At 38.9% G+C, this 17282-nt stretch overlaps 1 protein-coding gene across 3 annotated transcripts in view; it reads left to right on the top strand.

Moving 5' to 3' along the window:
- Window positions 1-17282, top strand: part of plxna2 (plexin A2) — a 494314-nt gene that overhangs the window by 425117 nt on the left and 51915 nt on the right. For all 3 annotated transcript variants that reach the window (XR_011955408.1, XM_072563600.1, XM_072563601.1), the window contains exons 19-22: window positions 270-413; window positions 589-823; window positions 3416-3558; window positions 4413-4681. Coding sequence is in view for 2 of the 3 variants with exons in the window: in XM_072563600.1 (XP_072419701.1) it covers window positions 270-413; window positions 589-823; window positions 3416-3558; window positions 4413-4681 (791 nt within the window). In the remaining variant the exon portion in view is untranslated. The remainder of the gene's footprint in view (window positions 1-269; window positions 414-588; window positions 824-3415; window positions 3559-4412; window positions 4682-17282) is intronic.

Genomic DNA, 17282 nt, shown 5'->3' on the forward strand with positions numbered 1-17282 from the left:
GGCAGATTCAAGCAGGCATATGAGGGCATCAAGGGATTATTTGAATGGGGTATGGGATGAAAGCAGGAGATTGGGAGTGGGAAATAATCATTATTTGAATGGGGCCAAATGACGACCTCTTACCGGTCAGACTTCAGTGATCTTGTGACTGATAGTAATCTGCTAACACTGGTCTATAACAATCATGTCGATATTGTGATTTACATTATATTTGATTGTAATTTTTTGTCATAAATGCGAATACCAAGCATTTGTCTGTCTGTTGCCAGGGTCGGAACCTTTTACCTCCTGCTGCTGGTGGAGCAAAGCTGAATTATACTGTATTGATTGGCGACACTCCATGTGCTGTCACTGTTTCCGAGACACAGTTACTCTGTGAACCTCCAAATTTAAGTGGACAGCTTAGAGTCCTGGTGAGTAATTTGAAGTCACATGCAATAATGGTTCCTTGGCATCCAGTCTGATTCTGTACCCTATGTAAACATGCGCTGAAAATCCTAACTCTCCCTAACTCCTCCAAGACGGTGAAAGCCATACAACAACAATTAGTTGAAATGTTGATTTCTTTTTTATGTCTTGTTAAAACAGGTCCAGGTAGGTGGACTGCAGTTCTCCCCTGGGATGGTTCATGTCATATCTGACAGCCTGCTCACCCTCCCAGCCATTATCAGCATCGCGGCAGGTGGTGGCCTTCTCCTTGTCATAGTGGTCATTGTTCTGATTGCCTACAAAAGAAAATCAAGGGAGAATGACTTGACCCTGAAACGACTACAGATGCAGATGGATAACCTCGAATCACGTGTTGCTTTGGAATGCAAAGAAGGTAAGAATCCAGCTAAGGTTTTGTTGAAGCAAGTAATATATTATTAAGTTGTTTGGAATCAGAATTGAGAGAGGAAAGCATTTAGGATTCTCTTTCAGAGCCCTCAATGCTGAATTCACCACCTGATCTGACACTCATGTTTTGCTGCAATTTACAGGACAGATTTGAGGGAGGAGAGCTATATGAGATTGCCAATTCTAAGAGTACATTTTGACCCAGTCTTTGTACTTGAGTGCTACTGCTTACCAAATTAGGGCAGGATGACAATAACTTATCACCAATTCTCCAAACTGTGCTGTCAAAGCGCAGAGCCAGCAAACGTTTTCAATCACATGCACCCAATGATGCAAAAGATTTTTCTAAAAAACTTCCTTTTGTGCAGACATTTAAATAATCAAATACTAAGTTGTAAAGTTACACAATGTTGATGCTTCTAGAAACGTTTGGCAAAAAATGCTAAGTAAGATTGCATACCTTGAAAGGGGCACAGTTCAACATATGCAGCACTCCTTAGTTTTGAAATAGTTTCATTCTTGGAAATAGATTTTTTTTTAAGAAGTTGGAAGGTTCTTCACGTCTGATACCAATTGTTACAGGCCAGTAGCATACTTTTGTTTGTTATTTATAGGCAAAAGCATACCCTGTAGCAGCTGTTCAATTTAGTTTTCAATATGAGAAAGCAAAGTAGTTTTGCTATGGGACCATGAGTGATGCGTTATTAGTTTAATGTCCTAGCGCAGTAAAGTAATTTGCTTCGAAGGGAACTTACGAACCGGAAATGTGATATAATAAAAGACTGGGGCGTATGTAAGAATTACAAATGCTTACTAATGCACTTATATAGAATGGTAGAATCCCAAGGAAGCAAAGCATTCGGCTCATCGAATCCCCATGGACCCTCTGAGAAGCATCCCACCCAGACCTGCCTCGCCATAACCCTGTTTCCTATAGCCAGTCCACCTAACCTGCACATCCCTGGACAGTATGGGCAATTTAGCATGGCCAATCCACCTAACCTGGATATTCCTGGACTGTGGGAGGAAACAGGAGTGCACAGGGAGAATGTGCACATACCACACAGGCAGTCGCCTGAGGCTGGAATCGAACCTGAGCCTCTGGCACTTGAGGCAGCAGTACTTAACCACTGAGCCACCTGTAACCCCTTAAGAGAAGGGCTAAATTTTGTACACTGATAATTTAATTTGTGAAAATAAGACATTGAGTTTGTTTATGCATAATATAATCCAGGTTGGGAATGTTATTTGCTTTTTTTTGTTCTTGTTAATCAATCAAATAAACTGGCTTCAGTTTTTCTCTAAAGCAGCAATACTTTATAAGTTTAGCTTACACTGGAATATTCAATGTCTTTTTCATTCAGTCTTAGGTCTCACTGACAGGATCATGATCAGCATTTATTGGTCATTCTTGGTTGCCCCAAGTAGCTGGTGGTGTGCTGCCTCCTTGTACCACTACAGTTTGTAGAGTGCTTTTTAACAGCAGTTCAAGACAACCTCAGGGTAACTGGAGAGGCTATAAATACTGACCTGGTGAATAGGAGGTTTAACCAGAACCCAACAATAAGGACACTTATTTTACAGAGATTGCATACACATTTGCTGTAATTGGGCCTGCCTTCCCTGTACTTTTTAATGTGCTGATAATTTTCTTCCACGTCTAGGAAAGCTGTTGAAATTCCCAAAACAAATAATTTGACTCCAGTGAAGTAGAAACTAGAAGCAAGTGAGTTATATCAAATAGTGTTTAAAAGTAACCATTTTTCAGTGCTAGAGAATTAGACCAAAACGCCAGCAAGTCCATTTAGACAAAGTAATATAACGTGTCACAGAAGTCCAGCTGTCCAACCAGAATGGTATCTTGTTAATCTTGTCACCAGTACATACACTAGAGAGTTATAATAAAGAAACATCATAAACCTGGCAACAGGCCTACTTAAATAATATTTGAAGCTGTAGTGTGGCTTGCCCTGATCATCAGAGGAATACCGAAACATTTGGTTTCTTTTCACACATCAAAATGCCTCACATCAGGCATGTAATCACTACGAACAAGGCCCCTTGGTATCAGTGGAGCCTCATTAAATTGGATCTATAACACTGAAATATTGTCGCTTAAAATCTGAGGCATCACTGTTGACTGTATTCTGTCCAAAATATCAGGGGATGATCATGTATACTCATTTATTAACTTTTATTATTATATTGTGGAGGTGGTCTGTTAGTTGCAGTGTCAGTGTTTCACTCTTGAAGCCTCTGAGGTTGTAATTTGGGCTGTCTGCAATTGAAATCTGTTCAGTTCAATGAAGTGCACTTTGATGGTTCTCTCACCTTTTGTGGGAATGCCCTTAGAAGCAGAGAGCAATGTGAACAATTTATCAGAAAGCAAAGACACATTTATACAATTTCCAGGCAAAGCGTATGTACAATTTTAAGTAAGTAGGTATTCTGCTTTATTGAATATACATAAACTAGAAATTTTCCAGAACTGTTCCTGTCTTTTCTCAATGGCTGTCCCTTTGAAGAAAACTTAACAAAAGTATGAACAGTGTGACCTTTGCTCTGTTCTGTTTCATAGCTTTTGCAGAACTTCAGACAGATATTAATGAGTTAACCAGCGATTTGGATCGAGCTGGAATTCCATATCTTGACTACAGGACGTATGCAATGCGAGTTTTGTTTCCTGGAATTGAGGACCATCCAGTTCTCCGGGAGCTCGAGGTATAGCCAAATTTAAAATACATTAAGGCTGACGATGGCTCGGCTCACTCAGCAGAAGCTGGATGATTGATGTTTTTGTGCACAATTTAGCATTTTACCAGATTTACTAAAGTCTCTCTATGAATAGCCCACAGGTCTGCCTAAACCAGACTAATAACAAATAGTATTTAATATCGAATTAGATATTAGAATTTAGAGGACTGGTTGCCCAGGATTGATTATTACTTTTTTGTGAAGCAATATTATAAAGGTGCTTATCACAGGATTGTCCAGCCCTGGAACTACCTGCCTGCCAGCTGTCAACAATTTGTGTTGATCCTGGTGTTGAAATAATCTGCTTGTGGCAGCAGGATGCCCAATCTGAGTATGTATGTCATTGATAGCTTAAGATCATGGATCTCAAATGGACTGAACCTCTAAAAACCCAGTTGGCGAAAGTGAGGACTGCAGATGCTGGAGATTGGAGTCGAGTGTGGGGTGCTGGAAAGGTAGAGCAGGTCAGGCAGCATCCGAGGAGCAGGACAGTCAACGTTTCGGGAAGGGCTTTTGCCCAAAACATCGACTCTCCTGCTCCTCAGATGCTGCCTGACCTGCTGTGCCTTTCCAGCACCCCACACTCGACTTTAACACCCAGTGCCCATCCAAGGACGCTGGAGGTAAGATCTCCTTGTGGTTTCTAAAATTGAAACAAAAGTTTGAGTCAAAACTGAAAATTCTGTCATTTACAGAATGCATTGTTAATGCTTTTTCTAAAAAAAAGATAGTAAGTGATATTGAGCTTAATAATGATATTTTTTCACTTGGAAAGACCCTGATTGACCTACTGTATCTTACCTTTGAACATTATTTTTAAGGTTCCAGGAAATGGGCAGCAAAATGTGGAGAAAGCACTGAAACTCTTTGGGCAACTCATTAACAACAAGGTTTTCTTGTTGACTTTCATTCGGACGCTGGAATTGCAGCGGAGCTTTTCCATGAGAGACCGTGGAAATGTGGCATCCCTGATCATGACTGCACTGCAAGGCAAGCTAGAATACGCCACCGATGTCCTCAAGCGACTACTGTCGGATCTCATTGAGAAAAACCTTGAAAGCAAGAACCATCCGAAACTATTACTTCGCAGGTGAGAGAAAATTTCCATGGTTGAGTTGTTAAATAAATAATAGTATTATGCCTGCTAATACAATCATAGCAAAAAGCATTTCACTGGCTACCTTGAAAAATTAATGAGACTGGAGCCGATAGATATGATAAAGCTCAAAGAAAGTGTAGATGTTGCAGAAACTTCCCAGCAATAACCATATGCTCATACGAATAATATTTACTTTGAAGGGAAATGCCAGCTATAAGTTTGATTGCGAAAGCATTTGTTTGCCTTTTAACTTACAAGGGTTGCTTGTTGTTTAAAATCTCTCCAGTGCATCAGTTCTTATCCATTTCCAACACTTCCCTTCCTTTCATTGGCACCTCTGTCTCCTTTCTAGGGAATAAACTGTCCATTGCCATCCAGTACAAAGCCACAGATACCCATAGCTCCCTTCACTACAGCTCATCACATCCCACCTCCTGCAAGGACTCCATCCCATTCTCACGGTTAGATTAGATTAGATTAGATTAGATTAGATTACTTACAGTGTGGAATCTTTTGCCTACTTTGCATCTGCTTGAATGATGCCACCTTCCAAAACAATGCTGCTGCCATGGCTTGCTTCTTCTATAAACATAGTTTCCCACCCACTGTAGTTGACAGGGCTCTCAACTGCATCTGACCTATCACCTGTGCTTTCGTCCTTTTTCCCATCACTCACAACAATATGACCAGGACCTCCCCTTGACCTCATTTTTCATCCCACCAGCGTCCATATTCAGAGGATCATTCTCCGCCATTTCAGACAACTCCAGCAGAAAGCCACGACCAAACACATCTTCCCCTGATTCCCCCGTCTGCATTTCGCAGGGATCATCCCTCCAAGCCACCATAGTCTATTTCACACTACCAGCACCTTTTGTCCCCTCATCCCACACCAAAACAGCACCCTCTTATGTAACCGCAGAAGGTGCAACACATTCCCCTTCATCTCCTCCTTGCTCACTATCCAAGGGCTCAGACAGTCTTTCCAGGTGAAGAACCATTTCATCTGTACCTCTTCCAGTTTTGTATCTTGCGTTCGCGGCACCCAATTTGGCCTGCTCGAAACTGGAGAAACCAAATACAGACTGGGTTATTGCTTTGTGGAACAATTCTGGTCTGTGTGCAAGTATGACCTTGACCTTCCCATTGTAGGTCATTTTAACACAACATCTTGCTTGCATGCCCACATGTCTGTCCTTGGCATGTTGCAGTGTTACAGTGAAACACAGCACAAACTGGAAGAACAACATCTCATCTTCAGACTAGGCACATTGCAGTCTTCTAGACTTAATATTGAGTTCAACACCTTTAAATTGTGAACCATTTCTTCCCTTCTTTTTAGCTCTCCTCCTCTCTCCATCCCACTCTCCCCCCCCCCCCACACTTCACTTCAGCTCTGATGAAGAGTCATCTGGACTCAATGTTAGCTTGCTCTCTTTCCATGGATACTGCCTGACCTGTCGTTATCTCCAACATTTATTGTTTTCAGTATCTGCAATAATTTGTTCCTGTATCAGTTCTTGTCTTTTATTTTAACTCATCCTATTTTAACAGAGAAGAAATGGATTGTAAACGTGGTTCAATCAAATTCTGGGATTGATTCTAAAAATAAAAGAGAGAAAATCAGCAATACCTTAATCTGAAAGAAAATTAGCTCTCAATTTTCATATACAGGAATCTTTGTAAACCTTGTTGATGAATACTAGGATGTTGACGTTCTGCAAAATTTCTGAATTTGAAGCGAATGTGAATTCAGAAAACCCAACAACCAATATGTTGCATAAACAAGTCCTGCTAATTAGCTCAAGAACTAGCTTCATGATTTGACAAAATTATGGCACAATGTACCATTGTAATGCCTAATCAAGATTAAAACAAGAAAACTAGGCAACAAGAAATTACTGTACAGCTTCATCATAAAAGGGCAATGTGCCTATTGGCTCATAGTCTGTCAAAGATAGATGTCATTAAATCTGGAATCAGTAGCTGGAATTTGCTAATTCCCTGACATGCTACATTAATCTATGTAAATGCAAGGGAAAATGTCAGCTTGATTCATGATATCTGCTACTTTATCTCTGTGATTATCATATTTTTATGTGCTTTCTATGGGTAAATGATAATTTCCTGCAACCACAATACATTATTTGTCGGAGTCAATAGATTTGTATAATGTCATCTTATATATGCTTTGAATGTTCTTCAACTGTATATTATCTGGGTTGCATAGGACAGAGATTTTTTGGTGGCCAATTAAAGCATAAGTGCTTTTTCTTGTACGGTTATTTTGTGAATCACAATGAAATGGATGAAGTGTATTGTGTAAGTAGTTGACTTGCACAATAGATTATTAAGCATTGCAATCATCCTTTCCTTATTTGGGCAGTATAACTATAAGCAGCACATTAATGCTTCTGATTGTAAGGCATAGTACTTAGTAGATCAAGCTGAGGGTTGTATATTATTTACTTGTGTTTGTGTGACAATTGAAGTTAATGATTTCAAACAAGGTATGAGCTAACAGTGTCCAGTAATGCAGTGTGAGTATAACTGAAGTTCTTTCACATTTGTTCCCACCTCTGCAGAACTGTATTTATTCTTCCCATTAGTGCTCACAGAGATGTGTTTTGTTTACTTGTAGGTGTATGGTACATCAAAATCAAATTAAGACTTCTGTTTCAGGAATTGCTCCCAAAGAAATTAAGCCTGTTTCCAGTCACGTGGAATACATTGGCATACTTAGAATGTCCTTTTTATCACCTCCATTTTTTTTTTATTGGGAATAAATGAAGTTCCTTCCGAATAGAATATTTGACATATTTGACAGTATGAGGACAGGAAATGAATTATTTTATTATTTTTTGCTGTTCATTAACTGGCAATTGATGACTGCTGATATTTGATATTTGACAACGCATATTATCAGGAAACCATTTTGCTGCAAATTGTGTAAAATGTATCACTGATTGTAAGAGCTGAATTTGAAATTCAGAATATGAAGGCAATTGAATGAGACTATTCTGCCAAGCTTTTTCTTGATGTTATTTTGCCTAGATTTGAGCAGCTTGAATGACTAGAGGCTGGTTTAGGCTTTAAATCAGGAAATGTTTCTGAGGGATAGACTTGATCAGAAGTCAGATATAATGAATGGATGGTGAGCATATTGATGTTCTTGGCCTCAGGATGAAATTTAACAAAGTTGCATCACAAGTTGTGTCAAATTAGTACTACAATTTGAGCTCTGAAACATATTTGTTGTGAAGTAAAAGGAATGGTTGGAAAATTACAGCTGTGATGAAGGGGCACAAATTATACCGTAACACAAAAGCTTTGGAAGCAAGGTTAAACTCTGAGTATGATCTTAAGATCTCTGAACATGTAAGGTCCAAAATAATCATGAGCACCAGATTCTCTCACCATAAGCACGAGTAGAGAAAGAAGATTTTCTTGGTAATGATCTTGCTTCAACAGTATAAAATAGGAAGAAAACATAAGGTTGTAGAAAGATCCAACTAAAGCGTTATGTACATTAGTCTTTGCTCATATTGGTATTACGGTAACAACTGAGTCAGAGGTCATGGGTTGAAGTCCCACATATAAGAACAGGAGCACATGATCCGAGTTGGTATCTATGCAAAACTGTGGGTATATTGTCTATTAGAGGTGCCTTTCAAATTATTTTTAATCTCGGGCCCAAATTCCCCTGGCAGGGCATTAAATAATGCCATAAGATCTTCTAAGACGAGTAGAGGATTTCTCTTGTTATTCTGGCCAACATTTATCTCTTAACCAACATCAAAACAGATGACCTAGTCACCTTTCTCATTGTTGTTTATGGGACAATGCTGTGTGTAAATTGGCTACCACATTTCCGACATTATAGCAGTGGCTATGCTTCAGAGGTATTTTATTGACTGTAAAGTGCTTTGGGATGTCTTGAGGTCAGAGAATGTGCTGTAAAAATGTGAGTTCTTTATGAGCATATCATTCCTAGCTTGCCATCTGAGAATCTCAGTTCACAATAAAAAGTTTTATATTAAGGTCCTTCACTGCAGGAAGCTGGACAAAAATATCTGAATTGTAAAATTCCAGTTCACAACATGTGGAATTTCTTCAACATCATGTAGATTTCTTGCATGAAGCATGAGGATTATAAAATGCTTCTGCTGTCGCTTTAGCCTCATGTGTTTCCAATCTAGTATTATTAATATTATAATCTTTGTGTGTGTCTTTATATTTTCACTGTAATGTCACCAACATTAGTGGTGGCCAGGATCCTGGGAGAATTCCCTTGCTATGCTTCAAGTAGTGCCATGGGATTCTTAATGTCCACTTATAGGGATAGCTGCCATCTTTGTTTAATGTCTCTTCTGAAACACAGTATCAGTGTTGCCAAAACTTGCAACTTGCAATTTATTCGTGATTTGTGGCTGCTTTTTAAATGTAGATTTCCTGTACCAAGAGCCTGGTTCTGCAATAAGGTGTCAATGACGAGGAGCAAGAAATTGCTTGCTTCCAGTGAGGTTGGATAGTCTTAGTGGCAGCTCCTTTCCAACATTGAACATGCCATTCATTAGCCCAGTAACAATGCCCCGAAAGGGAAACATTAAGTGAACATTGGGAGCCTTGCTGCTAGAGTTACCAGCTGCTGCTCATGCTACATTAATCAAACATTATCAGTTATGATCAATTTAAATCCAGATTGATTGGTAGAATAACTTACGATCAAGTCACAGAAGGTAGAAACACCAACTGCCCTATTTTCTTTCCTATCAGTTGACATAAATTCACTGATAAAAGTGAAAATAATTTCGGATACGGCCAAGTATTTTTCTGTGTTTACCAAACTGTGATCCAGATAAAGCAGGAATTAGTAGGATACCTGAGAACCTTGATGGTAATGATTTAGGAGTCTCGTATTTATTTGTTGCTGAGTTGCCATGACATTCAATTCCAATTAACTTCACCTTGTCCGCTTTATACTGGCCAGAGGGAATGAGAGAGATTCTTTTCATAAAATGAGAAGCAAAATGTTTCTCGACAAAATCAAATGAAAGATCAACTTTTTTGGGTATTCTATTCATTGTTCTTCTGATGATGGTGATTCTTTTAGCATTCTAGCTAAGTCTCCTTTCTTCCTATTTCAGCCAAAGCAGTAAGTTGCCGGTTAATTTGGCCATTCCAGCATTTGCATTGGCATGTTTTTCACTGCACAGCATTCAGGAGCACCCACCATATCCAGTGTTGTCAATGTCCTGTCTCCTGGCACCTGGAGCTGGGAGCATATTTGGGCTTTTCCTAATCGCTGCTACATCACTGTGATGTTGAGTGGGCCTGGATTGTTTTTCAGAAAATGCTGTTATCTGAAGAAAAAAATATTTTTCAGCCTACCAACCTAGATGCAGTAATCACACTCATTCTTTTTACTTTGCCATTGTAATCATACTCAACACAGTCATATAGCAGCAGTGTCATGTCATTTTCTGCCTATTCCAATTCACACAGTCCCTCAATTTAGTCCCATATTTTTCTGCATGTCATCAAGACAAACCTAATTTTTCACTGAGCCATTTGGATTATTTCCTTTAATTGGGGCCAACTGTGGGGCAGTTTCAGTCATCAAAGGAAGGAAAACGATCAGTTCTAATTTAGAATCAATGCTGTTACAATTGGACCTTTGCATGCACATGGAGGGTTTGATTCAGGCACCATTTGTTCTTGCAGACTCCGATCAGCGGGAAGACTCCCAGTTGCAGTGGATTGACATTAGTCTGCACAGATTTGCGTGATTCAGATGAGTTTATACCACTTAGCTTGTCTGCGGCCTTTGGAGGGGGGTAGGGTACAATGTGAATCTGAACCACAGTCTAATTTCTAAAGCATAACATGACCTTTGCTTTGTGAGAACATAGAAATACCAGGTATTAATAGAAGACAGATGCTGAATGCCCCATTATTTTTCATTGTCTGTTTACTTTTGTGGGTTTTTAAAAAAAACTTGTTTTTGTCATATTCTATTGTGGGATTTTCCAAAGCTAAGACTAGTCTAAAAGCACAAGGCATTTCCTTTCGTTCTTTGTTTCTTGTTTATAATTGATGAGAAACAGGTTTGTGCTTATTTTAAAACTATTGACTCAAGTTGTGTCTTAGAAAAATATGTTTGTAATTGAAAGTTGTGTTTTGTTTGGTCATTCCTCTTACAGTGGTGAAGTTAATTTTAGGGAAACTATTGTGATGTCTACCGCACAAGTGTATGATGTTAAATATTTGTGAAAGTGTCACAAAGCTATGGTACGATCAAAGGCTATCATGAACCATAAATGGAAGCTTTAGTTTCTAAATACTGTCGGAGTTCTGAAATGATAAGTTAATCCTAGTTATTGCACATTCAACTTGGTCACCAGTTTTAGGTTAAAAAGCCTTAACTCTGTAGCTGCTGTCAAAATGTTCAATCATTTATAAGTGAATTATAACTTCTGAGAAAATAACGTTGGCATGTTAGTCTACTCAAACTAATGGGAGCTTGATGGTTTCCCTGCAATTTTGATTATTTTTGTCCGTTATGGAGAAATAATTTGCCCGGGAAAGGGAAATTCATTTATCACCAGAGATTCCGACCTTTGTGACAAAACGAGACACAACAGGTTCCCATTATGAATGGGCTTTTTTTTCAATTAAATTGAACCATCCTGTAAGGAACCATGTTGTAACAAGACATGTAACTTGCATCGGTTGATTTGAAAACAGTTGAGGGGTGTTTGTGAATATATTTTCTCTGGGCCAACTGAGAGTGATGTGGTTTAGGAGCTGCCAGCAAAAGACAGCATCCTAGCCTGAAATTTCTATTCTTTCTCAGTTACCTTGTAATGCACCCCAACTGTCAGTCACTGCCAGTGGCTTGATTCTTTGTTAATTTACACGTGTTGGTCAAGGCATTTCCCCAAACAAGGGTCAATGCCAAGACATTCAAGTGAGGCCTGGGAGTTCAGATCTCCAAGGCTTCAGGCTCTGGAAAGAGTGAATTTGTCACTACTCATTTCTGGCTGTCCAATCCTGCAGATCGCACCTCGTAAAATCGAGACTCGTGACATTTGACCTTATAAGTGGGTGTTTTATAACTGAGATTTTGTCTTTGTACATCTGCGTTGGCACCTGCGAGCAGGAGTCACGAAATAGTGATCAAAGTGAGCACAGAGGGCAGCACTGCACTCACTCACTCGATTTTACTATGTCACCTCTCCCCCACCCCACTTGTCTACCCAATGAATGGCCCAGTCACCATTCAAAACTGATCTTTATCTTAAAGTCACTTACTTTTCTTGTACGTGTAGCAAATCCATTTGTGAATAAAGGGCGGACCAAAGATCTACATTTACTGTTAACAGATTAAATTCAATGAAACTGCACTGCCACTAAATCCTCCTTCACTGATGTTAAGCTGTAGGCTATCCTTGGACACTGATGTGATCTAATAAAGAGTCACTGCATTAGGTACTGCTGATAACCACCAACAATGTTGGGAATTGTTAACAGAAGAGAGAGCACATATCAGATTCTACCTTTGAAACCTACAGATTCAATTTTGCTCTGTGATTACAAAAGTACAGCAGGAGGGTTTCTTCAAACAGTATGTTAGGTGGACACATATATAAATCTGTCCTTTTGTGTCCTACATAAAATAAACATTATCTAGATTACCTTTTCAGGTATATGTTGGCTCTATCACTAAAATATAGTCCATTCTCAATCATTTGTGCTTAAATTTTAACCATTGTTTGTGCTTTATTGAAAGGAAGCTTCCTTGTTGTTGAAAGTTGGGTTTCTAGGATCCTAAATATAACCAGAGTAAAGTATCAAATGCTCCCTACTGGAATGTTAAGAAGGAAATCATACCCAGAGATTAAATAGAGAACATCTGAAAATCACATTCCAAATAAGTGAGGAAGATGGCCTCATGCAGACGCAGTGACATTTGTGTGTGAATTGGCCTTTTAAATATTTTGAAGCATCTGGAAAAGATTGCCTGTGGCCTGAGGGAGACATTTTATTTTCAAAAATATGGGGTAGACTAAAATAACAATGGACAGTTTAGTTCTACTAATAAGTTTTGACTCCAGTTGAACAAAAACAGAAGTATACAGGGAAAACTGCTCTAGATATAGTAATGTCAGCATAAAGTCTACTGTATGTTTAAGTCTCATTATTCTTTCACAGTAACATAACCTTCCATGCCATAAAAATAAAAAAGGTTTTTATGTTCACAGCAACGATGGCATCACTAGAAAATATGTTTTGGGTTATTTTAAATTTAATGTTGTATGAACCCACTGACTTTTTTTTCTTATTAAAGTCTTTGTATTATTTTTGCCAATCTGTTCTTCAAATAGCCATATATTCTATTCCTAATCAAGGGCTTGAGCATAATCTTTGTTCTTTCATCAATAAGCTTTCAAAGAGCATTGAATATATGCTTACAAAGGAATCATTCCCAGGACTGTAGGGAAAGAGTAGTAGGCACAATTGTGGAGTAATTGGACACTTTAAATACTTCTTTCAAGGTGCTGGCATGGGCAGAGTGAATGACACTGCATGTGCTGGTCAGGTCAGCTCACTGACACAAATGGAAAATGATATAACTTGAATGATTCTGTATTTCATGGTGATGCAATTGCTTTCCTCATCTTTCATAGCCTTTAGTCTCTTTCTTCAACTCATTTTGTCCCTCCTTGCATCCTTGCCAGTGCACTACTACCTGGCAACCACTGCAACTACCCCAGATCTCCCAGAATGCCATTGTACACAGATGCTAGGAATCTGGACTTACCACTTTCAAACTTTGTCCATATGAAATTGCACTCTTCACTCCCAACCTGAATAACAGCGAAATTTATGTACCATGAAATACAGCTCATTTTAATTCTTTGCCCACATGGTACAGCCCAATTTGGATTCTCCTGACTCCCAGCACGTGTAACTATGTTCATTCCTTCCCAAATGACCCTTTAATTCTAGAGCGAATGACTGAGAGTGTCACCATGAATTACAAATCTGTACCTCTGAAAGAGCATTCAGAATATATCTATCTGGACAGTAGAAGATTGTTTTATTGCTATCCTAATTAAGTAATTGTATTTTTTCATGTCCCTTTTCAATAACAAGCATGTGCACTTAACTTTTCAATGACATAGTTGCTCTAAAACTTGACAGCCTCATCATCAAGACATTGCTTGGGGCAAAATAATGAGTTCAATGATAGACCTGCATTTATAATTTTTAGAAAGATTGGGATTGGTTGAACAGTTTGCAAGCCAAGACAGATCACATTACACCCTTTCCTGAATTATTTAATTATAGTTGACTATTGCATTGTTGATTGAAGCTTTCCTTAGAAGCATGTTCATTACATCACTAGAACTTGAAAATGATTCTTAAAGAGAAGTCAACTCTTTAAAAGATTGGCAGTGGGCCACCAGCTGTATGATAAAGATTTCTAATTTCTACATGTTATGCCGAATTGTACTTCATGAACAATTTTGATATTCCAGACAGTGACCTCAGTTACTTAGAATGGAAGTAATGAAATACAACTCCCAGCATTGTGTTCAGTCATGAAGTGAACTTGATTTGTGTTGGTAAAATAAAATCTACAATCTGAATTGACTTTGCTTCCTAATCTGGCGACATTATATCTGCTAAGGAAATAAATGAAAGAGAAATTTAGCATTTCTCTGGTACCAGATGATGTCCTGAGCATCTTCCAAATTCTCCAGTCAGACAAATGGAAGTGCAATCACTGTTCTTCTTCTGCAAATGCAACAGCCAATTAGCAGATAAGTCTAATGAGAGAAATTAGGCATTACTCTAAATTTGGTAATGTTGTTTCTGAAGTGGTCATTGACGAGGTCATCTGGAAAATTCTTCGTATGTTGTTTCTTGGGAGCATTCTTTACTATCTACCTGTGTTGGCAGAAAGAGATTTGGATTAAAAGCCCAGGCAAAGGACCACAATTCTGATGGTGCCACAGAAGTGCCAGCCAAGTACCTGTGCTCAATTCTAGCTTGTGCTTTGACCTTACAACCATCTGATGCTAGGTAGTTTATTATCAGGTGCTAAATTGATGGTATTTTCCAGAAAAGAAAATAATTTCAATAAAATCTGAAATTAGTTTGTTAGACATCTAACATTTTGAAACCTGTCATCAGACCTATATTGAATTGAATTGAATTTATTATCATGTGTACCGAAGCACAGTGAAAAGCTTTGTCTTGCGAGCAATACAGGCAGACCACATAGTTAGTTAACATAATAAATAATAGGTAAACAGCGGCAAAAACAAAAACACAGGTACAGGCTAATGTTAAGAGTTTGTGAATTCATTCAGTATTCTAACAACAGCAGGGTAGAAACTGTTATGAAACCGGCTGGTGCATGTGTTCAGGCTACTGTACCTTCTCCCCGATGGTAGAGGTTGCAGAAAAACATTGCCTGAGTGGGATGGATCTTTAAGAATGCTGGTGGCCTTCCTTTAACAGTGGGCCTGGTAGATGGATTCTATAGGCGGAGGTTGGCCTTTGTGATTATCTGGGCCACGTTCACCACTCTCTGTAACCGTCTCCAATCTTGAATGATACAATTGCCATACCAGGTAGTGATACATCAGACAGAATGCTCTCAATGGCGCACCTGAAAAAATTTGCAAGGGTATTCGCCATCATGCCAAATTTCGTCAGTTGCATGAGGAAAAAGATGTTGTTGGGTCCTTGTAACCAGTGCATCCACGTGAAGAGTCCAAGACAACTTATTTTGGATGACCACTCCCATAGCTTGACACTCTCCACTCATTCCACCTCTGTGCTGTTCATGTGTAGGGGGAATGAGGAACATCCTGCCGAAAGTCAAGGTGGAATCTTCCACCTCCCATCTGTAATCTGTTTCGTCGCCATCTGAGATTCGACCGACTATGGTTGTGTCATCAGCGAATTTGTAAATGTAGAATCCCTGCAGTATGGAAGCAGGCCATTCATCCAATTGTGTGCACACCAATCCTCTGAAGAGCACCCCACCCAGACCCACCCTCCTACCCAACCACTGTAACACTGCATTTCCCATGGCCAATTTACCTAACTTGCACAATTTTGACTGTGGGAGGAAACCCATTCAGACGCAGGAAGGATGTGCAAACTCCATGCGCAGTTGCCTGAGGGTGGAATTGAACCTGAGTCCCTAGTGCTGAGGCAGCAGTACTAACCACTGAGCCATGATTCCACCCCCCCCCCCCCCCCCCACTCCCCGACCCCCTACAAGACAATTCTCTGTATCCTTCATAGAGGGAATTTTTTGCACAGCTTCTGTGTGTATAATAAACTAAATGGCACCAAAACCAAATGATGGTTTTAATGTTACTATTCTTCCTTCCATATTAATCATGGACATCTTGACTATTAGGCTAGATAAAGAGAACGAGACATCCTCACTGGAGTATAATTAAAATTATGACTTTTAAGTAAATTGGCCTTAACTGCTAATATTCCTCCGAAGAAAACCTGTTAAAATGATTTGCAACAAGTTAACTGTTTTTAATTGGAGAATAAAAAACAATTTAAACATATTTAAGCAGATAACTTGGAGGAACTGTAATCTCTTCTCAATCTGTATTTTGCTTTCCCTGATTGTAAGTGGCTGTTGCGGCTCCCAGTTAAATTTAAAACATTATGGCATAATTTTCTGCACATGCATCTGTAGACTATGTTGCCACAAGGTCAAGTGATAAAGTGACAGCCTTATATTGCTCATATTCAATCTTTTCCCATGGATGTATCATTTGCATATTTGAAATTCTAAAAAGAGAGGAAGGAACACCTTCCACACAGAAGGAGAATGATGTTTTCATAGATTAAGATCTTAATGGAGTTTCAGTCTGCAGAATTTCCAGCAGATGTTATTAACCAGAGGTGACAATTTTAACACTCTGCATCATTATCTCCACAGATATTGTATATATTCAGGTCGGGGGGCTCCATTACCAGCTCCTTGCACTTGCAATACTATTTCATCACTTATGTCATTTATTACTTGCAACTATAGATTCTGCTTTTCTTGTGTAATACTTTCAACAATGGTATAATGCAAATTAGAATAGTATTAAAGTACAGCAAATGACAGGCAAAGAAGTTCTTGCATTTAATCCTCTAAGCATTAAATGCCTCTTGCTTCTGCTTTGAGCTGTGTGATAATTTGTGACAATAAATTGAATAATGGTAATCTACAGCATGATGGATTTTTTAAAAATCTTATATAATTCTATTGGAATGAGACCCAGTACCAAACCTCACTGTGGCTGCTTGAAAAGTCATGCGATTGTGTAATTATTGTCATTGCTATTTGCGATACTGCCTAGTACATGGATGGATTTGTTTTAATTCATAGTTTTACGATTAATTCTTACTTCACTTGCTTAACACCACTTCTCCAGCCCCATTAATGTAAATGGAATCATGTCATTTCAATCCACATGACCACCCTGTTTCTGTTTTTGCATTTTGTGGCATTAAAATGGGCGGCACAGTGTCTCAGTGGTTAGCACTGCTGCCA

Source organism: Chiloscyllium punctatum, chromosome 45 (assembly GCF_047496795.1).
Source record: "Chiloscyllium punctatum isolate Juve2018m chromosome 45, sChiPun1.3, whole genome shotgun sequence".
Lineage (NCBI taxonomy): Eukaryota > Metazoa > Chordata > Chondrichthyes > Orectolobiformes > Hemiscylliidae > Chiloscyllium > Chiloscyllium punctatum.